Raw genomic sequence first — 23,649 nt, forward strand, 5'->3', positions numbered from 1 at the left:
AAAACAGAAAAAAACCACACACCACATTTTGTATGTTATATGTATTACATACTGTATTCTCTTTTGTTTCTTTTTTTTTTTTTTTTTGAGACAGGGTCTCACTCTCTTGCCCAGGCTGGAGTGTGCAGTGGCATGATGTCAGCTCACTGTAACCTCTTCCTCCTGGGTTCAAGCAGTCCTCTGGCCTCAGCTTCCCAAGTAGCTGGGACTACAGGTGTGCACCTCCACGCCTGGCTAATTTTTGTATTTTTAGTAGAGACAGGGTTTTGCCATGTTGGCCAGTCTGGTCTTGAACTCCTGACCTCACATGATCCACCCACCTTGGCCTCCCAAAGTGCTGGGATTACAGGTGTGAGCCACTGCACCTGGCGTACATACTGTATTCTTACAGTAAAGTAAACTAAAGAAAAGAAAATGTTATTTAAAAAGTCATAAGGAAGAGAAAATATATTTACTATTCATTAAGTGGAAGCAGATTATCATAAAGGTCTTCATCTTTGTTGCCTTCACATTCAGTAGGCTGAGGAGGAGGAAGAGGAGGGATTCCTCTTGCTGTCTCGGGTGGCAGAGGTGGAAGAAGTGGAAGGGGAGGCAGAAGAGGCAGGCACGCTCATTGCAACATTAAGGAAACATATTGTAATTTCTGTCTGACTTTGCTCTTTCATTTCTCTAAAAATGTTTCTATATAGTACCAATCCTTCCCCTGTTTGCTTTGGTTTCAGTGCTCTATCATAGAATGGTCCACGTCATAATAGAAGTTAAAAGCAGTCTTGAGTCTTTCTGCCAGATTGTCTAATGTCAGTGTGTTTGCTGGCACTGCTGCTTCTTTTACATCTTCTTCCTCATTGTCTGGCACTGGTTCAGAAGCGCTCATCTCCATCAAGTCATCTTCTGTTAATTCCCCTGGTGTGGTGTTGGCTAGCTCTTGAATTTCTCCAAGATCCATATCTTGAAGTCATTCACCACTGCCACCATCTCCCCACGTTTATTCCATATCCATAGTCTCTTTTATGGTTTTCTCACTTGTCTTATAAATCCTGTGAGGTCATGCACATCTGGACACAGCTTTGTCCAGCATCAGTTTATCGTTTTAGGCTTGATGGCTTTCGCACTTTTTCAATAACAACTGTGGCATCTTCAATGAAGTAATCCTTCCAGACTTTCATGATGTTCTCTCTGTCAGAATTCTCTTTCGTAGCATTGACAGTCCTTTCCATAGAGTACCTGTATAATGAGCCTTAAAGGTCCTCATGAACTCCGCATATAGAGGCTAAATTAGAGACATATTTAGGGAAAAGTAGATTACTTCAGTGTCTTTGGTGTTGAACTCCTGGGGTTCTGGGTGGCCAGTATGAAAAGAACTTTGGCAAGGTGCTTCCTGATTCCAGGGACAAAGCATTGATGGAACCAGTCCAGAAAAGGGGTTCCCATTGGCCAGCCTTTCTTGTACAACCAGAACACTGACAGCTGGTGTTTCTTCTTTCTGTTCAAGGCCAGGGGTTAACTTTATACACAGGGCAGTGCTGATCATGAACCCAACTACATTTGCACAAAAGAGTAGATTTAGCCTATCCCTTCCTGCCTTAAATCCTGGTACTCACTTCTCTTCCTTACTAATAAATGTCCTTTGTGGCATTTTTTTTCCAGAAGAGGGCGCTTTCATCAGTTATTTGGAACCTTTTCAGGCAGATACATTTCTCCTCAATGATTTTCTTAATGGCATCTGGGAACTCATTATCTGCTGCCTCTTGGTCAGCAGAAGCTGCTGCTTCTGTTATCTTGATATTTTAAAAGCCAAACCTCTTTCTAAAATTGTCAAACTATCCTTTGCTGGCATTAAATTTCCCAGCTTTAGATCCTTCCCTTCCGTTTGCTTTAAGTTGTCACATAATACTTTGCTTTTTCTTGACTCATGCAGGTATGCCTTATAGCAATCTTGCTCCCACATAAAAACTGCATTTTCAATGAGATAAAAAGGTATTTCTCAAAAAGCATAAGATTTTCACACCTGCTGGCATAGCTGCAGTGACAGCTTCACAAATTTCTTTTTCTTCTTTCACAATGGCCCTTACTCTGGATTCATTTATCTGGAAATGGCAGGCAACCACGGTTATAGACCTCCATCTGTGGAACATTTTGAGCAATTCACCTTTTGCTTGTGATGTCATGACTTTTCTCTGCTTCTCGGGAGTACTTACAGCATCACTAGTGGCACTTCGTATAGCCATCATGTTATTCAAGGTTTACTGTATTCCACTAAACACAATGAAAAATGCACAAGAACCACAGAGATCACTTTTTACTATAATATACAATATTCTGACAAAACAAATGACTTACTTGGAGATGATTAGTGTCACAATACATTTTTTTAAGTGGATTCTCACAACACTTGAGCTCACTGCAGTAGCAACAGGAGGTGGCTACAAAATTATTTTTTAAATAAAGTTATTAGAGTAGTATACTGTATTATATAGTTCATTGTATGCAGTTTTGATTTAATACCGCTTTTTTTTTTTTTTTTTTTGAGATGGAGTTTTGCTCTTGTTGACCAGGCTGGAGTGCAATGGTGTGATCTCGGCTCACCGTAACCTCCGCCTCCCAGGTTCGAGCAATTCTCCTGCCTCAGCCTCCCAAGTAGCTGGGATTACAGGCATGTGCCACCACACCCGGCTAATTTTGTATATATATATATTTTTTTAGTAGAGATGGAGTTTCACCGTGTTGGTCAGGCTGGTCTCGAACTCCCAACCTCAGGTGATCTACCCACCTCAGCCTCCCAAAGTGCTGGGATTACAGGCATGAGCCACCATGCCCGGCCTGATTTAATACTGCATTTTTACATTTGTTCACATTTCTCTAGATGCAAATGGCGCCACGTATGGTCCATAAGTGTGTGTGTGTGAGTTTTGATTATTTTAACCTTTTATAATAGGTTTGTGTGTATTTTATGATACAAATAATAAAATAGGCTAGTATCTATATATGTCTTATGCATTCATGACATATCTCTTTCTTAATTTTTTTTCATATTTCTAGGCTATGCAGTTTGTGTGCTAGTTTTTTTCAAATTGTCACAAATCTCCAAAAATTTTCCAATATATTCATTGAAAGAAAATTGCCAATGAGTAGACTCATGCAGTGCAAACCTATGTTGTTCAAGGATCAACTGAACACTTATTATAGTTAAACACTATTACCACTACTGTACTAAACACAGAGCAATCACTACTTTACTCACTGTCTTCCCATCCCGGTAGCCTTCTTAACCTCACTTGCAGTCCCTTATCCCTAGAATGAATACTCCAAATCTTCTCTTAACTAAATCCTTTATTTTCTTCAGGTTTCTCCTCAATTTACCTCTACAGACCACCCTATCTGTTGTCTTGCCCCAATCCCCTTACTCTATCCTAATATCTAAAAATAGGCCGGGTGCTGTGGCTCACACCTGTAGTCCCAGCACTTTGGAAGGCCGAGGCAGGCGGATCACCTGAGGTCAGGAGTTCGAGACCAGCCTGGCCAACATGGAGAAACACCGTCTCTACTAAAAATACAAAAATTAGCTGGGCATGGTGGCGGGTACCTGTAATCCCAGCTACACAGGAGGCTGAGGCAGGAGAATCTCTTGAACCCAGGAGGCGGAGGTTGCAGTGAGCCAAGATCGCGCCACCGCACTCCAGCCTGGGCTACAAGAGCAAGACTCCACCTCAAAAAAAAAAAAAGAATTCATTTTCATTGTAGCACTTAACACTGTCTGAAATTGGAGTTTTGCATACTTCAGTAGGATATAAGCTCCTTAAGAGTAGAGATTTCGGCCAGGCACAGTGGCTCACCACCAAGCAACAACAGCAAAACTCCGTCTCAGAAAAAAAAAAAAAAAGAATAGACATTTCTTGTTCACCACTGTATTTCTCAGACCCTAGAACAGTGCCTACAGCATTTAGGTACCGAGTAAATATTTGTTGCATGAATAAATGAATGTAATGATTAAATGGAATAATAGATCAAAAAATTACTTTATGTTGGCTGGGCATGGTAGCTCATGCCTGAAATGCCAGCACTTTGGGAGGCCGAGGTGGGTGGATCACCTAAAGTCAGGAGTTCGAGACCAGCCTAGCCAACATGGCAAAACCCCATCTCTACTAAAAACTAGCCAGACATGATGATGGGCGCCTGTAATCCCAGCTACTTGGGAGGCTGAGGCAGGAGAGTTGCTTGAACCCAGGATGTGGAGATTGCAGTGAACCAAGATTGCGCCACTTCACTCCAACCTGGGTAACAGAGCAAGACTCTGTCTCTAAAAAAAAATATATATATATATATATATATTAATCTATGTGATCATAAAGAACTTAAGAGAAATGAGAATGGCTGCTCTCTTCTGCTTACACTTAATCATTATGTGGTTTTCTTTTTTTTGAGACAGAGTCTCTGTCACCCAGGCACTGGAGGTGCAGTGGCGCAATCTCGGCTCTGCAACTTCCGCCTCCTGGGTTCAAGCAATTGTCCTGCCTCAGCCTCCCGTGTAGCTGGGACTACAGGCATGTGCCACCACACCCAGCTAATTTTTGTATTTTTAGTAGAGACGGGGTTTCACAGTGTTGGCCAAGCTGGTATCAAATTCCTGACTCAGATGATCTGCCCGTGTTGGCCTCCCATAGTGCTGGGACTACAGGCGTGAGCCACTGCACCCGGCCCGCTGTGTGGTTGTCTAAAGAGACTTGTGAGCCATATAAAATTATTTAAATGCCTTATTTTTACTTGGCAAGTAGTGAGTGTTGGCTAATACAGTATCACTTCACTGGACTGAATATCTTGTTTCTTTTTTTTGTGTGTGTGACAGTCTTGCTCTGTCGCCCAGGCTGGAGTGCAGTGGTGGGATCTCAGCTCACTGCAACCTCTGCCTCCCAGGATGAAGCAATTCTCCTATCTCAGCCTCCTGAGTAACTGGGACTACAGGTGTGCACCACCATGTCGCCCAGCTAATTTTTGTAATTTTTTTTTTTTTTTTTGAGATGAAGTCTCGCTCTGGAGTGCAATGGTGTGATCTCGGCTCACTGCAACCTCCGCCTCCCGGGTTCAGGTGATTCTCCTGCCTCAGCCTCCCGAGTAGCTGGGATTACAGGTGCATGCCACCATGCCCGGCTAATTTTTTTGTTTTTTTAGTAGAGACAGGGTTTCACTATGTTGGCCAGGCTGGTCTGGAACTCCTGACCTCAGGTGATCCGCCCGCTTTGGCCTCCCAAAGTGCTGGGATTACAGGCGTGAGCCACCATGCCCAGCCTATGTCGTTTCATTCCAAAGGAGAAGACTATTATTGAAAAAAATCAAGCATAGCAAAAAAATCAGAAATGAAGAAGAAATGTTAGAAAATTACCTAAATTTTGTAATCCCAGCTAGTCGGGAGGCTGAGGCAGGAGAATCGCTTGAACCCAGGAGGCGGAGGTTGCAGCAAGCCAAAATCCCTCCATTGCACTCCAGCCTGGCAGCCTGGGGGACAAGAGCAAGACTTCATCTCAAAAAAAAAAAAAAAAAGAAATAAAGAAAGAAAATTACCTAAATTTAAAGCAGAGTAGATATAGTGACTAGGAAGTCAGTGACATATGTGACATATTTGTGAACATTAAAGATATCCCAGACAGATGAGGCACATAAAAATATAGACAAAAATTTTTTCAATCCATATATAATAGTATGTTTCATCATTGTTTAATTTTGTGGCTTTTTTTTTCCTTTGTATTTTTCTTTTTGCTTATCTTTTAATAAATAATTTTTAAAATTTTTCTTTTTGAGACAGAGTTTCACTTTGTCACTCAGGCTAGAGTGCAGTGGCATGATCACGGGTCACTGCAGCCCCAACTTCCTGGCTTAAGCAATCCTACAACCTCCCTCAGCCTCTCGAGCCCTACTGAATTTTTAATTTTTTGTAGAGATGGTGTCTCCCTGTGTTGCCCAGACTGGTTTCAAACTCCTAGGCTCAAGCAGTCTTCCCACTTCAGCCTCTCAAAGTGCTGTAATTACAGGCATGAACCACCACACCTGACCTCAATAAAATTTTGTGGCATTTTAGCAGAGGATCATGGGGTATGTAATGGAAAGAACATGGATCTGATGCCAGAAACCCTAGGTTTGTGTCCAAGCTCCATGCTTACTAACTCTGTGACCTGAGTCTGAAGTTACTGAGTCACTAGTAGGGGTACTAGTAGCCTTCTTTTTTTTTTTTTTATTGAGATGGAGTCTTACTCTGTGGCCCAGGGTGAAGTGCAATGGCATGGTCTCGGCTCACTGCAACCTCCACTTCCTGGGTTCAAGTGATTCTCGTGCCTCCAGCCTCCCAAGTAGCTGGGATTACAGGCATGCACCACCATGCCAGGCTAATTTTTGTATTTTTAGTAGAGATGCGGTTTCACCATGTTGGTCAGGCTAGTCTTGAACTCTTGACCTCAGGTGATCCACCCACCTCAGCCTCCTAAAGTGCTGGGATTACAGGCCTGAGCCACCATGCCTGGCCACTAATAACCTTCTCAATGGATGGCTATGAGGATTAAATGGGATAATATATGTGAACATTCTTTGTTACTATGAGGTATTTTTAAAAATGCTATAAGATCTCTTTCAGCCTTCATCAGAGTTCCAGTTTTGTGGTAATTCAGATTCCTCATTTATTTAGTGGGAAGGATAACTATGACTGAATAATAGGTCATGAGTTCTCTGCTGACAGATGCTTGTTTTATATCCCATTGCACTTCACATGGAGCTGACATAGGCACCCAATAAATATTTGTGGGATTAAAGGGGGGCTGGTGAAAACAGTACCATTTTTCTCCCTGAATAAAGCACAAAAGAAGGTGACTATTGCTGAGTGACTGCTCTTCACGCAGAAATATACTATAATCAGTTTTCATGCTTATTTTATTTAATGTAAAATTTAAAAGCCCATAAACTGTTAACATGATATGATTAGTTAATGGGCTGTCTCTAAAATATATCTGAATTTAGATTACCAGATTGGCCAGTCAATTATAGTTTCTTTTTCTCATTTCCAGTAAAATGTTTATGGATTTTATTTATTAATAAAATAGTCTTCCTGTCTTATAAGGTTAGGAGAATAACTCTTCCTATAGAAATAGAATGTCAAGGTCAGGTGTGGTGGTGCATGCCTGTAGTCCCAACTACTCGGGAGGCTAAAGCAGAAAGATTGCTTGGGCTCAAGAGTTCAAGACCATCCTGGGCAGTATAGTGAGACCTCGTCTCTAAAAAAATAAAAAAATAGAAAGTTGCCAGTGGGGCCAAGCGCAGTGGCTCATGCCTGTAATCCCAGCACTTTTGGAGGCCAAGGCGGGCAGATCACGAGGTCAGGAGTTCGAGACCAGCCTGACCAACATGGTGAAACCTGTCTCTACTAAAAATACAAAAATTAGCTGGCGTGCACCTGTAATCCCAGCTACTCAGGAGGCTGAGGCGGGAGAATCAATTGAACCCAGGAGGTGGAGGTTGCAGTGAGCTGAGATCACATCATTGCACTTCAGCCTGGGCAACAGAGCAAGACGCTGTCTCAAAAAAAAAAAAAAATAGCCAGTGTACTGAAAAAGTTTATTTATAGAGCTTAGCTAGGCCAGGCACAGTGGCTCATGCCTGTAATCCCAGCATTTTGGTAGGCTGAGGCGGGTGGATCACTTGAGTCCAGGAGTTTGAGACCAGCCTGGGCAACATGGCGAAACCCCATCTCTACTAAAAATATAAAAAATTAGCCGGGCGTGATGGCATGTACCTGTAGTCCCAACTACTCAGGAGGCTAAGGTAGGAAAATCACCTGAGCCTGGGGAGGTTGAGGCTGCAGTTAGCCGTGATCGCGCAACTGCACTTCAGCCTGGGTGACAGAGCAAGGCCTTGTCTCAAAAAATAAAAATTAAAATAAAAAAAGAGCTTAGCTAATAATTCTTGGCATTATACTGACAGACATTATACTTTTCCACACCTCAGTTTTTCTGGTTATAGAAAGATAAATCTCCATTTTGTCCTTATTAAGTCAGAGAATATATAAAACATGTAATTATTTATTTGTTTAAATCCTCTGGGACTTTACAAAGAAAATAAAACTGATAGTGAAAATTTCTCTATTTTTTTTTTTTTGAGAAAGTGTCTCGCTCTGTTGCCCAGGCTAGAGTGCAGTGGCACAATCTTGGCTTACTGCAAACTCCACCTCCCTGGCTCAAGCGACCCTCCTACCTCAGCCTGCCAAGTAGCTGAGACCACAGGCGAAATTCTCAGATTATTGCATATTTTGGTTAAAAACAGCTTTATAATCTATATTAGTTTTTTATTTACTTCATTTATCATATTCTTTTTTAAAAAAATTTTTCTTGTTTCTTTTCTGTGCCTATGCTTACCCACATATTGATTCTTTTTATATACCCAGGTGCTATACTTGTATTTTTACCAGGACTAGCAGAAATCAAAATGCTTTACGAACAGCTGCAGTCTAATTCTCTTTTCAACAACAGACGTAGTAATCGGTAAGCTAATTGCTTTCTATATTCTTAATCATCCATTGCAGTTACCTCTAAAGATATCATCACCCTCTTTAGACCCTGGAAGAGCACCAGTCTTTGAGCACACATTTGTTTATGCCAGCTGGAAATGAGCAAACCTATTTGCTGCAGGAAATCAGTTATTCCCTTTTTATTAAAGAAAAATATTGGCCGGGCTCAGTGGCTCATGCCTGTAATCCCAGCACTTTGGGAGGCCGAGGCGGGCGGATCACCTGAGGTCAGGAGTTCGAGACCAGCCTGACCAACGTGGAGAAACCTCATCTCTACTAAAAATACAAAATTAGCTGGGTGTGGTGGCCGGCGCCTATAAACCCAGCTACTCAAGAGGCTGAGGCAGGAGAATAGCTTGAACCCCGGAGGCAGAGGTTTTGGTGAGCTGAGATCACACCATTGCACTCCAGCCCGGGCAACAAGAGTGAAACTCCGTTTCAAAAAAATTCTCTTCACTTAGCATAGTGACTCAGCAAATTTGCATGTAATTTTAGATGTCAGAGCCCCAGATAGTGGGGGAAGGTGGGGGAAAGGCAGCATTAGTAACAACAAAGAAGTCCTACCATTATGAGAGAAAATCATCTTCAATAGTTCCTATTCCAAGAGCAAGACACACTGGGTGTGTCTTCATTTTTAAGGGGAAAACTATTTGACAAACGAACACTCCCTTAAAATGTAAGAATGAAGTTTCTGAGGTTACATCATTGTCATTGCCTGTCTTCTCTGTGTGTGTGTATGTATGTGTGTGTGTATATATATGTGTGTGTGTATATATATATATATATTTTTTTTTTTTTTTTTTTTTTTTTTTTTTTTTTTGAGACAGAGTCTCGCTCTGTGGCCCAGGCTGGAGTGCAGTGGCGTGATCTCGGCTCACTGCAACCTCCGCCTCCCAGGTTCAAGTGATTCTTCTGCCTCAGCCTCACAAGTAGCTGGGATTACAGGCTCATCTTGTATTTAAAGGAAGAATAATTCTTTGCTGGTTAGTTTGCACTAGGCTTGTTGGTTGTAGAATATCAATTATTTATTCCTCTTCATTATTTACTACTGAATTATACTCCAACATTTTTCCCAAGTTGGTATGAGGTTTTTGGTTCCTAGAACTAAGTAAATATTTTGTAAAAATCAGAAAGGACTTTACCTTTTATTTTATTTTATTTTATTTTTCGAGACGGAGTCTCACTATTGTCGCCCAAGCGGAAGTGCAATGGCAGGATCTCAGCTCACTGCAACCTCTGCATCCTGGGCTCAAGTGATTCACCTGCCTCAGCTTCCCAAGTAACTGGGATTACAGGTGCCCACCAACACACCTGGTTAATTTTTGTATTTTTTTAGTAGAGACGAGGTTTCACCATGTTGGCTAGGCTGATCTCAAACTCCTGACCTCGGGTGATCCGCCTGCCTCGGCCTTCCAAAGTGCTGGGATTACAGGTGTGAGCCACCGTACCCGGCCAAGACTTTACTATGTAGAAGAGCTGAGCTCTGAGGACAGGTTGTGGAGAAGTTGCTAATACCTGAAGTCATATTGTTGGTTTTAGTAGAAATTCACCCACTGTAATCTAGTTTCGGTGCTAGGTGCTAGAATACTTCATGTGCTTTTATTTCCTTCCAGATGTGTTATTCACCCACTTCATTCATCTTTATCCAGTGAAGAGCAGCAGGCTGTGTTTGTAAAACCTCCTGCAGGAGTAACTAAGATTATAATTTCCACCAACATTGCTGAGACATCCATAACCATCGATGATGTTGTCTATGTTATCGATTCTGGGAAAATGAAAGAAAAGAGGTATTCCGTCTTGTGGTGATGTAAGAGAGGGGCTAAAAATGCTTCATTTTGGGAGACACCGTTGTTAGTGGCTAATGCTATTAAGCTACACGGATTACTGTATGAAAAAATACTTTGTGAAAACTGTACGTGGATTTGTGAATGATTCTGTAGCCAGGACCATGGACCTTAACATCAAATGGGGATGAAAAGTAATGAATTGCTTTTTCTCTCTTTTTGTCATGTGTTTTTATATGTGCTTGTATGAAAAAGGGTTGAATAAAGAAACTGTGTAGTTTGGGAAACTCTGCACTTGATGCCACTTAAATCAGCACTAGCTGCTCCTACCAGGGGCTCAACTATCCCAGAATATACAGGGCACTGTGTCCCTCTACAGGAGGAAGCTGGTTCATCTATTCTGTCCATAGCAAGCAGTCTTGGCCATGTTTTTATAAAATGACTCAATTTATATTTTCTTTTTCTTTATAGATATGATGCCAGCAAAGGGATGGAAAGTCTAGAGGACACCTTTGTATCTCAAGCTAATGCTCTACAAAGGAAAGGCCGAGCAGGCCGTGTTGCATCTGGGGTCTGCTTCCATTTATTCACTAGCCATCACTACAATCACCAGCTTTTAAAACAACAGCTACCAGAAATACAAAGAGTGCCATTGGAACAGCTGTGTCTAAGGTGACATCTGGTTTTTTGTGTTTTGCTTCCAAAAGGTCTAAATGTTTCTCACTCTATTAAGTTCCATGTTTTCCTTTTACTTCTAGAAGATATTTGGCTAAGAATGACCACCAATAATCTCATTTATTTGTGAAGAAAGAGATCCTTAGTGTTGCCTTTACCATTCCTTTTAAATTTCTGCACATAAAGATCTCTTACATTGCAGAGCATGGCCCTAAAACAGAGCTTAAGAGTACATATGTAGGGCCGGGCATGGAGGCTCACGCTTATAATCCCAGCACTTTGGGAGACTGAGGTAGGTGGATCACCTGAGGTCAGGAGTTTGAGACCAGCCTGGCCAACATAGCAAAACTCCATCTCTACTAAAAATACAAAAATTATCTGTGTGTGATAGCACACACCTGTAATCCCAGCTACTTGGGAGGCTGAGGAAGGAGAATCTCTTGAACCCAGGAGGCAGAGGTTGCAGTGAGCTGAGATCGGACCACTGCACTCCAGCTTGGGTGACAGAGTGAGACTCTATCTCAAAAAAAAAAAAATTAATTAAATTAAATAAAATTTGAATATTAAAAAATAATAATAATACATTTGTAGGCCCAGTGTGGTGGCTCACACCTGTAATCCCAGCACTTTGGGAGGCCAGTGTGTGAGGATCACTTGAACCCAGGAGCTTGAGACCACCCTGGGCAACATGGCAAAACCCCATCTCTACAAAAAATGTAAAACTTAGCTGAGCATGGTGGCACGCACCTGTGGTCCTATAGCTATTTGGGAGACTGAGATGGGAGGATCGCTTGAGCCCCAGAAGTTGATCCTGCAGTAAGCCATGCACCACTGCCCACCAGCCTCTGAGACAGAGTAAGGCCCCATTTCAAAAATAAATGAATAAAATGGGCTGGGTGCCAAGGCTCACGCCTGTAATCTCAGCACTTTGGGAGGCTGAGGCAGGCAGATCATTTGAGTTCAGGAGTTCGAGACCAGCCTGGCCAACATGGTGAAACCCCATCTCTAATAAAAATACAAAAAAAAATTAGCAGGGCGTGGTGGTGCATGCCTGTAATCCCAGCTACTGGGGGAGGCTGAGGCAGGAGAATCGCTTGAACCCAAGAGACAGAGGTTGCAGTGAGCCGAGATCGTGCGACTGCACTCCAGCCTGGGCAACAGAGTGAGACTCCATCTCAAAAAATAAAAATTAAATAAATGAATAAAATAAAAATGAAATTTAAGTAAGTGGATTACTGTCAATTCACGTCTTAAAGTGAACTACATTAAGTGAGAAAAGGCTAAGTACCAAAAATATACATGTTAATAAAAATGTAAAATTGTGTGTATATAGATTGGCAACTTAAAAAGGAGCTGCATGTGAAGTAAATAAAATTTTTTGTTTATGTTGCACTTTTCTCTAAGTTGCTGATATTCATAATTTTTTTTTTTAAATGAGAACTCTTTTTCTGAATGAAGTTCATAATTTAAAACACTAGTTTTTGAAGAGCTATCACAAGGCAGGACACAATGCAGATTAATTTTATAAACAATGACTGCAGCTTTGGGCTGCGTGTGGTGGCTCATGCCTGTAATCCCAGCACTTTGGGAGGCTGGGGCAGGCAGATCACCTGAGGTCAAGAGTTCGAGACCAGCCTGGCCAACATGGTGAAACCCCATCTCTACTAAAAAAATATAAAATTAGCCAAGTATAGTGGCGCATGCCTGTAATCCCAGTTTCTTAGGAGGCTGAAGCAGGAGAATCACTTGAACCCGGGAGGTGGAGGTTGCAGTGAGCCAAGATCACCATTGCACTCCAGCCTGGGCAATAAGAATGAAACTCTATCCCCCCCCAAAAAATAAAAATATATAAATAATGACTGCAACTTCAGATGTGAGAAGGAATAAGTGGATCATTTAAACCTTTTTCATAAATACCTTTAATTGTATAGCAGTCAGAACTATCTAAGTTAATCATGTCCAGTTTTTATTATGGTAAGAATACTTAATATGAGATCTACCCTCTTAGCAAATGTTTAATTTTACAACACAGTACCGTTAACTATAGGCATAATGTTGTACAGCAGAGCTCTCGAACTTACTCATTTTGCAAAACTGAAACTTTATACCTATTGGACTGCAACTCTACATTTTTCCCTCATGTCCAGCCCCTGGCAACCATTCCACTCTCTGCTTCTGTGAGTTTGACTATTTTAGATACCTCATACAAGTAGAACCATCCAGCATTTGTCTTTTTGTGACTGGCTTATTTCACTTAACATAATGTCCTCAAGGTTTCATCCATACTGTTGCATATTGCAGAATTTCTTTCTTTTTTAAGCCTGAGTAGTATTCCACTGTATGTATATATACTGCACTTTCTTTATCCACTCATCTGTAATGAACTTTTAGGTTGTTTCCACATCTTGGGTATTGTGAATAATATTACAGTGAACACAGGAGTGCAAGTATCTCTGCTCTGCAAGATTCTTTTTTTTTTTTTTGGAAACAGAGTCTTGCTCAGTCACCCAGGCTAGAGTGCAGTGGCACGATCTTGGCTCACTGCAACCTCCACCTCCGGGTTCAAGTGATTCTCCTGCCTCAGCCTCCCAAGTAGCTGGGATTACATGTGCACATCACCATGCCTGGCTAATTTTTGTATTTTTAGTACAGACTGGGTTTCACCATGTTGGCCAGGCTGGTCTCGAACTCCTGACCTCAAATGATCCACCTACCTCGGCCTCCCAAAGTGCTAGGATTACACACGTGAGCCACTGCGCCTGGCCTCTCTGCAAGATTCTGACTTCAATTCTTTTGGATGTATACTTAGAAGTGGGGTTGCTGGATCATATGGTAGTTCTATTTTTAGTTTTTTGAGGAATCTCTATCCTGTTTTTCATAGTGGCTGCATCATTTTACATTCCCACCAACAACGTGCAGGGTTCCAAGTTCTCCACATCCTTGCCAACACTTATTATCTTTTGTCATGAACTCTGTTTCATAATTTGATCCCACTGTTATGGAAAGAAGCATTTTGAAAGTTTATAGAGAGAGTTTTGTTCTGAATATGAATAAGTTTCAGAATCTGAAAGTGTTTTTGTGGTTTATTGGTAGAAGTAGAAAACGAGATTTTAAAATTGTTTATTTAAACTTGTAAATTATTATCACTCACAAAAGAAATTATTCCTCTGTGTCATCCCACCAGAAATAAAATTGACAAATTATTATTTTGTTTCCTTTTCAGAATTAAAATTTTAGAGATGTTTAGTGCTCATAATCTCCAGTCTGTGTTCTCTCGGCTCATTGAACCTCCACACACCGATTCTCTTCGTGCCTCAAAAATACGATTACGAGACTTAGGAGCATTAACTCCAGATGAAAGATTGACCCCTCTTGGGTATCATTTGGCCTCTCTGCCCGTGGATGTGAGAATTGGCAAACTAATGTTGTTTGGGTCTATCTTCCGCTGTTTGGATCCTGCTCTCACCATTGCTGCCAGTTTGGCTTTTAAGTCTCCGTTTGTAAGTAAACAACATTCATCTAAACTGGAGTCTCTAAGAGGACCATAGGTCTCTAAGGGGACCATGGGGGAATCAAGGGCATGTGAGCCCCCTAAAAATTTGCTTGTATGTTAGATGTGAATTTTTAGGGCACATCTGCATGGGAGGGAGAAGGTCAAAAATAAATTTCTGAAAAGACAAAAACAAAACAAACAAAAAGATTTTTTAGGGAACAATGTCATCCAATCCTCAAAGAGATCCACCCTCCAATTAAAGACTGAGAACTAGAGATATAACTTATTAAAAGTAATCCAGGCCAAGCGCGGTGGCTTATGCCTGTAATCCCCGCACTTTGGGAGGCTGAGGCGGGCAGATCATTTGAGGTCAGGAGTTCGAGACCAGCTTGGCCAACATGGTGAAACCCTGTCTCTATTAAAAATACAAAAAATTAGCCAGGCGTGGTGATGTGCACATGTAGTCCCAGCTACTTGGGAGGCTAATGCAGGAGAATCGCTTGAACCTGGGAGGCGGAGGTTGCTGAGCCGAGATCGCGCCACCACATTCCAGCCTGGCGACAGAGCAAGGCTCCGTCTAAAAAAAAAGAACAACTAATATTAATTCTTCTTTAGGGCCTGGTGTGGTGGCTCACGCCTGTAATCCCAGCTCTTTGGGAGGCCGAGGCAGGTGGATCACCTGAAGTCAGGAGTTTGAGACCAGCCTGACCAACATGGAGAAACCCCGTCTCTACTAAAAATACAAAATTAGCTGGGATGGTGGTGCATGCCTATAATCTCAGCTACTCGGGAGGCTGAGGCAGGAGAATCACTTGAACCTGGGAGGCAGAGGTTGCAATGAGCCAGTCGCACCATCGCACTCCAGCCTGGGCAACAAGAGCGAAATTCCGTCTCAAAAAAAAAAAATTATCATTAAATGTTTAGTAGAATTCAGTGGTATAAAGCCACCTGGGCCGGGGGGTGGTGGAGCGGGAGTGTTGGTGGGTAGTTGTTTTATTATTAATTCAATCTCTTCATTAGTTCTAGGACTCTTCAGATTGTCTATTTTGTTTTGAGTCAGTTGTGATATTTTTTTCTCGGAATTTTATTTTGTCTAACTTATCTAATTTATTGGCATATAATTATTCATAATGTCCCTTTATAATCCTTTTTATTTCTGTAAGGCTAGTAATAATGTCCCTTTTTCTGATTCTAGTAACTTGAGCTTTCCCTCTCTTTTTCTTGGTCAGTCTAGCTAAAGATTTGTCAATTTTCTTTGTCTTTTCAGAGAATCAACTTTTGGTTTTATTTTTTGTTTTTGAGATGGGGTCTCGCTCTGTTGCCCAGGCTGGAGTGCAGTGGTGCAGTCTTGGCTCACTGCAACCTCCGACTTCCAGGTTCAAGCGATTCTCCTGCCTCAGCCTCCCGAGTAGCTGGGATTACAGGTGTGTGCCACCATGCCCAGCTAATGAGAGACGGGGTTTCACCATGTTAGTCAGGCTGATCTCTAACTCCTGACCTTGTGATCTGCCTGCCTCAGCCTCCCAAAGTGCTGGGATTGCAGGTGTGAGCCACCATGCCTGGCAGTTTTATTAATTTTTTTCAATTGTTTTTCCGTTCTTTATTTCTTTACTGTCTGCTCTTTATTCTTTCCTTCCTTCTGTTTACTTAAGGTTTAGGTGGCTCTTCTTTTTCTAGTGTCTTAAAGTAGAAGTTTAGGTTCTTGTTTTGAGATCTTTCTTTTTTATGTAAGCATGTATAGCTCTCAGTTTTTCTCTAAGGACTATTTTAGCTGCATCCCACACATTTTGGTTTTCCTTTTCATTCATCTTGAAGTATTTTCTGATTTTCGTTTTTATTCTCCTGTGACCCTTTGATTATTTAGGCATGGGTTGTTTAATTTCTATATATTTGTGAGTTCGCAATTTTTTTTTCATTATTTCTAATTTCAGTCTATTGTGGACAGAGAACATATTTGTATTATTTCAATCCTCTTTAAAATGTATTGAGCTTTGTTTTATGGTCAAGCATATGGTCTGTCCTGGAGGGTGTTCCACGTATACTTGAGAAGAAAGGATTTTTTGCTGTTGGGTAGAGTGTCAGTCTGCCTTTTTTTTTTTTTCCTTCATTAAAAAAAATCTTTTTTTACTGGTCCTTTCATGATAAGCAATCTGCCTTTATTTTTATCATGGCTTATTTTATATAGTTAGGAGAATAAATGGATGTATTCAGTTTCTTCAGTTTTAATGTTATATGTCATCGAATTATAAACTCACAGATCTGCAAAAATATCTTAGTCCAGCTCCCTGACTTAACAAATTATAAACCAGCTGGTCCAGTGGTAGTGAGTTATCTCAATTGATTGTTGAGACTTGACTACTCTTTAAAAAAAGAAAAAAAGAAATGATAAAACCAAGGACCAGAAGAGGTGACATAACTTGCTGGGGGTACACAGTATCAACCTTGTGAACAGGACTTCTATTGCCTTTTCCCAAATCATCTAAACCAACCTCTCACTGACCATTTTCTTTTATTGGAATAAAGAAAGACTCATTAGAGACGTTGATGTCTGGTTTGAGGTTCCATGGTGTAATGGTGAGCACTCTGGACTCTGAATCCAGAAATGTTGATGTCTGCCTTCGTTTAGTGATCTGAAGAAAAAAAAAAAAAGAGAGAGAAAAGAAATATTGATGTCATCCTTGGCCAAAACTGAGCACCTGTCCTTTGCTGGACTCTGTAAACATAATATTAATCTCCCACGTGCAATCCTTTTCCCACTGGCCTGTCTAAAAAGGAAGGAATTTTACTTTCAAGTAGAAATTAAAATTTTATTGCTATTGTATTAGTTATAAGATTATTTAAATATACAAAAATTAGAGAGAAGCACTATGGTTGGTTTAGAATGATTTTCAGTGGTGTTGCAACTAGGGCATTGGTTTAGATTGCCATGAGAAACTACTGCAGCTCATGCTGATACCTTTAGAGCCTGAGAAGGTAGAGAAATATTATTATTGGATTAATGAATCGGTATGTGTAAAGTGGTGAAAATTAACTTCCCTGCTGATTTTACACATTTGTAGGGAAAAGGAAGACTTGTAAACATTTGTAATAAAATAGAGGATTCTTCCCAGTGTAGATTTTCAAGTAAAACAATAAATAAGAGTAAAACACTAGTTATGGGTATAGAAGCAAGGGAGACTCAAACGTAGAAGACGAATAAGAATCTGTAAAATAAAGAACACAGATAACAGAATGTTAGGTTTTAGATACAGCTTTAGAATGAGTGGCTCTTTGATGACTCTTGCCACTTGGAACTAAAAGACCCAGAAGAGCTTATTTTGGGTGGGCAGGCAGACTTGACAGAGCAAAGACTGTGAGCTTGCCATTTACCGTCATAATTGCCTTTCATTAGCTGACCCACTGATTACACTTTTTCCACACAAAATCCTTTCCCAAGGCATCTGGCTTTAGCAATGGGAAAATGCCATTTGAAACCTCAGATAAAAAGTGTCTTGTAGGACCTGGTGTGGTGGCTCATGCCTATAATGCCAGCATTTTGATAGGCCGAGGTGGGCCAATTGCCTGAGCCCAGGAGTTCAAGACCAGCCTGCACAACATGGTGAGACTCCGTCTCTACCGAAAATTTTAAAAAATTAGCTGGCATGATGGGGCACACCTATAGTCCCAGCTACCAGGGAGGCTGAGGCAGGAGGATTGCTTAAGCCTGGGAGATAAAGGTTGCAGTGGGCTATGATCGCACCACTGCACTCCAGCCTGGGCAACAGAACAAGACCCTGTCTTTGAAAAAAAAAAAAAGTGTTCTTTAAATCTGATTTTCCTCTCTCCTTTAGGTATCTCCCTGGGATAAAAAAGAAGAAGCTAACCAGAAAAAGCTGGAATTTGCATTCGCAAACAGTGATTATCTGGCCCTTCTACGAGCGTATAAGGTAAGTATATAACCTAATAGCTTAGTTTTATTACCAGTGTTGGCACTAAAGACTGAGTAAGTTCAGTTTGATTTTCTCCAAAATTTAGGGATGGCAGCTAAGTACAAAAGAAGGCGTGCGTGCAAGTTATAATTACTGCAGACAAAACTTCTTGTCTGGAAGAGTTCTGCAGGTGAGTTGTGTCTGTGGCTTTTTCTTCATTTTTGTATTAGAGTAGCTCACCAGAGGGTGCTGCGACTTTGTCTCATGTGTCCTGTCTTAACATTGCAAATGTTATTTCTGGAATATGTTTGGCTTTACCAGCTGTGTAAAATGGACTCCCGCACTGTGGCATCAGGCTTTCTGTGCTGAACCTTTCCACTGACCTCCTTTTCCTCTTTGTGGTGAATTTTTGTTTACTTATGTGGAAGATAGGGTAGAATATAGGCAGTAAGATTGCTGCTTACTGGAAGTCAGTTTTTTCAGTAATTACACAAGGGATTCGTTTTCGTTTGTTTGTTTGTTTGTTTGTTTGAGACAGAGTCTCATTCTGTCTCCCAGGCTGGAATGCAGTGGTGTGATCTCGGCTCACTGCATCCTCCGCCTCCCAAGGTCAAGTGATTCTCCTGCCTCAGGCACCTGAGTAGCTGGGACGACAGGCACATGCCACCATGCCCAGCTAATTTTTTTGTATTTTTAGTAAAGATGGGGTTTCACCATGCTGGCCAGGCTGCTCTGGAACTCCTGACCTCATGATCCGCCTGCCTTGGCCACCCAAAGTGCTGGGATTACAGGTGTGAGACACCACACCGGGCTACACCAGGCATTCTTAACCTGAATCCCTAAGCCCCTGAAATTGTATTCAAAATTGTATGCTTATACATATGTGCATTATTCTGGAGAGGCGGACCATAGCTTTCATCAGCTTTTCAGAGGGGTCCATGGCCATCTCTAATCCCTTTCCCCTCTCCCTAAAACCAAAGAACTAATACTGAACCAGATTTTGTTAATTTTTCTTACATCTATCAGAACCTACTATGTGAATATAATGAGTATACAAGAAAATGTTTAGCCGGGCGTGGTGGCTCATACCTGTATCCAGCACTTTGAGAGGCTGACGATTGCTTGAGCCCAGGAATTTGAGACCATCCTCGGAAACATGGCAAAACCCCGTCTCTACAAAAAATACAAAAATCAGCCAGACCTAGTGACATGGGCCTGTAATCCCATCTACTCCAGAGGCTGAGGTGGGAGGATCACTTGAGCCTGGGAGGTCAAGACTGCAGTGAGCCATGAATGCCCTACTGTACTCCAGCCTAGGCCAACAGAGGGAGATCCTGCCTCAAAAAATAAAAATAAAAAATGTCTTATCTTCTGTATAATGTAGACAGGGCTTCTGTCTCCTGTTGCAACAGTGTTTTAGGTGCCCTTCCAAAGTGATGAGGCCAGGGACTATGGCTCACACCTGTAATCCCAGCACTTTGGAAGGCCGAAGGAGGCAGATCACTTGAGGCCAGGAGTTCAAGACCAGCCTGGCCAACATAGCAAAACTCCATCTCTATTAAAAATACAAAAAATTAGCTGGGCATGGTTGCTCATACCTGTAATCCCAGCTACTCGGGAGGCTGAGGCATGAGAATCGCTTGAACCCAGGAGATGAAGGTTTCAGTGAGTTGAGATTGTGCCATTGCACTCCAGCCTGGGCAACAGAGGGAGACTTTGTCTCAAAAAAATAAAAATAAAAATAAATAAATAAATAAATAAATTCCAAAGTGGTATGAGAAGCCAAAATAATGATGGCACACATCTTTGCAAAGCATGTTTTACTCAAAGATTTTGGGACCCTGCGCAGTGGCTCATGCCTATAATCCCAGCACTTTGGGAAGCCAAGGCAGGCAGAACCTTTGAGCCCAGGAGTTCGAGACCAGCCTGGGCAACATGGCGAAACCCCATCTCTACAAAAAAATATAAAAATTAGCCAGGCATGATGGTGCACGCCTGTGGTCCCAGCTACTTGGGAGGCTGAGAATCACTAATCAAAAGCGGGCAGGGGGCAGTGTTTATATGTACAGGGCAATAAGAAATATTTTCTCAAGTCATTAAGATGCTTAAATATAAGATGAGGATATTTCTTTTAAATTATATTTAGTACTAAATTTTTTTTCATTAGGATATGTGTAGATTTTGCTGTGACTTATGAGGTCCATCAAACAAGAGTTGCATCTTTTCACTAAACTTCAACTTAGATTGTAGGATTGTTTTTATTAAGATTTCAATTAAAACTTTGTCGTGAAATAGAAACTGCGGTATATTTAACTCCTAATTATATTCTAGTTATCCATGTATACTTGAGACATTCCAAGAAAATACTTAAACCATCATTGAGAGACAGGGTAGTGTTGCTTAGCTTTCAGTTCCTTGAATGATTATTATTTCCTTCTCTTTGTCTGATGTGCAGCCTATGTGAGAACAGTAGCCACAAGAAAAAGAAGTTTGTGCTTTCTTTCTCACATTTGTGCTCAGCCACTAAAAGGAGCATCTCAATCTTAAACCATGGCCGGGCGTGGTGGCTCATGCCTGTAATCTCAGCGCTTTGGGAGGCCAAGGTGGGCGGATCACCTGAGATCAGGAGTTCGAGAGCAGCCTGGCCAACATGGTGAAACCTCTGTCTCTACTAAAAATACAAAAATTAGCTGGGCGTGGTGGCACACACCTGTAGCCCCAGCTACTCGGGAGGTTAAGGCAAGAGAATCACTTGAACCCAGGAGGCAGAGGTTGCAGTAAGCCAAGATTGCGCCACTGCACTCCAGCCTGGATGACAGAGCAAGACTCTGTCTCAAAAAAAAAAAAAATATTGAACCACTTAATGATGTCCCTATTCCTAGGAAAAGAGATGAGCCAGCAAGACCATAATGAAGGAGAAAGAGGAAACATTCTGCTGAGTTCCACTGAGAGCACGAACCACTCTAGGCCTGAGTAAGGAACTGAGAGGACAGGAGCAAAAATGCAAGTAGGAAAAGCTAGGTAGTAGACAGTGCCGCAGCACTTGGAGTTGGAATTCCGGTCAAAACAAACAGCATTTTTTGCTGTCCTAAGAATTTCGTGGAAAATCAGGCCTACCCAAAATCCAATGAGAGTGTTTAAAATTGTAATCTAGAGTTAAATAAATGATCCTTGGATTTACTGAATTTTTGCATTTCTGCATAACTGTTTCAGTTTGCCTGCCAGTTTGCGTAAGTGAAAGCTGCTTCTTGGAAATGACCAGACAAGATCCTCTTCATACCTGAGGAATGAATCCACTTGAGCCTCATTGCTACCCCCTGAAATAATGCATTTTTGTAATCACTCATTTTTGTAAGACTTAACACTTTGTTATGCTGATTCCCTTGCTAAAAGGTTTTTCTACTTCTTTCAGGAAATGGCCAGCCTCAAACGACAATTCACGGAACTGTTATCGGATATAGGGTTTGCAAGGGAAGGGCTCAGAGCAAGGGAAATTGAGAAAAGGGCCCAAGGAGGAGATGGTGTCTTAGATGCCACAGGAGAAGAGGTAAAGAATGTGGAGTTGGTTCTTATTTCTCTTTAATTAGCACCTAAATACAATCTTAACCTGGGAACACTTGTAGACATTCTTCTTCACTTAAGCCTTTGAGCAGTGAGTTAATGGCATTCTTGATTTTCTGCTTCCCACAAATAAATATCAGCTGACCTGGCACGGTGGCTCCTGCCTATAATCCCAACACTTTGGGAGGCTGAGGCAGGTGGATTGCTTGAGCTCGAGACCAGCCAGAGCAACATGGTGAAATCCCTCATCTCTCTACAAAAAAATTAGCCAGGCATGGTGGTGTACCACCTGTCTTCCCAGCTATGTGGGAGGGTGAGGTGGGAGAATGATGTGATCCCAGGAAGCAGAGGTTGCAGTGGGCTAAGATTGAGACACTGCACTGTAGCCTGGGCAACAGAGCCAAACCCTGTCTCAAAAAAAAAAAAAAAAAGTATAAAAAAATTTTTTTAAGTGTCAGCTAACACTCATAAGAATAGAGGGGGCTGGGCACGGTGGCTCATGCCTGTAATCCCAGCACTTTGGGAGGCCAAGGTGGGCAGATCACTCGAGGTCAGGAGCTCGAGACCAGCCTGCCCAACATGGAGAAACCCTGTCTCTACTAAAAATACAAAATTATCCAGGCATGGTAGCACATGCCTGTAATCCCAGCTACTCGGGAGGCTGAGGCAGGAGAATCGCTTGAACCCGGGAGGTGGAGGTTGCGGTGAGCCGAGATCGCGCCGTTGCACTCCAGCCTGGGCAGCAAGAGCGAAACTCTGTCTCAGAAAAAAAAACAGGGTTTTCTGCTCATTGTTGCTGTTGTTTTTGGTTTTTAAATTTCATGCTGCTTCTTGATAAATTCATAAGAGATAGAATAGACTTCCGGTAGAATGTTCTCAAATCAGGCCAGCATTTTTTCTAACAAAAGACAGTTTTTTCTATAACTATAGGAAGAGCACTTCTGTAAGATGAACCTGATGCCCCTGTGTTTCGAGTGCAGTTAGCACTTTCTGGAGATTCTGAACATCTCATGAACCATAATTTTTTTCTCCATTTATACTCAGGAACACTGGCTTTGTAACGCTTTGCAAAAGTCTAGAAAGTCATTGTAGGCTCCTTGGAGTGGGTCCAATGTGACTGTGGTCCAGTAGATTTGTTTTTTTACTTAGAAATAATTTTTCTAGCAAAGAGATAGAAATTAGGTGCTCTTTTTTTTTGCTTTAAGATAGAGATCAAATATAATAAAACGGTAAATCCTACGGCACAGACAGAAATAGCCATATTAGAGCCAGACGCAGTGGCTCACGCCTGTAATCTCAGTACTTTGAGAGGCTGAGGTGGGCAGATTGCTTGAGGTCCAGAGTTAGAGACCAGCCTGGCCAACATGGTGAAACCTCGTCTCTACTAAAAATACAAAAATTAACCGGGCATAGCGGTGTATGCCTGTAATCCCAGCTACTCGGGAGGCTGAGGCAGGAGAATCGCTTGAACCTGGGAGGCGGAGGTTGCAGTAAGCTGAGATGGCGCCACTGCACTCTTGCCTGAGTGACAGAGCAAGACTCCATCTCAAAAAGGAAAAAAAGAAATAGCCATATCACTTGTTAATTAATGCTGTACTTTTCTCATAGGCAAACTCAAATGCTGAGAACCCCAAGCTGATATCAGCAATGCTGTGTGCTGCTTTGTATCCAAATGTAGTGCAGGTA

At 41.7% G+C, this 23,649-nt stretch overlaps 1 protein-coding gene across 2 annotated transcripts in view; it reads left to right on the forward strand.

Moving 5' to 3' along the window:
- DHX57 (DExH-box helicase 57) overlaps positions 1 to 23,649 on the forward strand; it is a 78,139-nt gene that overhangs the window by 38,878 nt on the left and 15,612 nt on the right. For both annotated transcript variants that reach the window (XM_008970881.6, XM_003817633.6), the window contains exons 14-21: positions 8,420 to 8,516; positions 10,156 to 10,329; positions 10,798 to 10,998; positions 14,225 to 14,501; positions 18,325 to 18,420; positions 18,509 to 18,592; positions 21,815 to 21,949; positions 23,572 to 23,646. In XM_008970881.6, the coding sequence (XP_008969129.1) occupies positions 8,420 to 8,516; positions 10,156 to 10,329; positions 10,798 to 10,998; positions 14,225 to 14,501; positions 18,325 to 18,420; positions 18,509 to 18,592; positions 21,815 to 21,949; positions 23,572 to 23,646 (1,139 nt within the window). The remainder of the gene's footprint in view (positions 1 to 8,419; positions 8,517 to 10,155; positions 10,330 to 10,797; positions 10,999 to 14,224; positions 14,502 to 18,324; positions 18,421 to 18,508; positions 18,593 to 21,814; positions 21,950 to 23,571; positions 23,647 to 23,649) is intronic.

This window comes from Pan paniscus, chromosome 12, assembly GCF_029289425.2.
Source record: "Pan paniscus chromosome 12, NHGRI_mPanPan1-v2.0_pri, whole genome shotgun sequence".
NCBI lineage: Eukaryota > Metazoa > Chordata > Mammalia > Primates > Hominidae > Pan > Pan paniscus.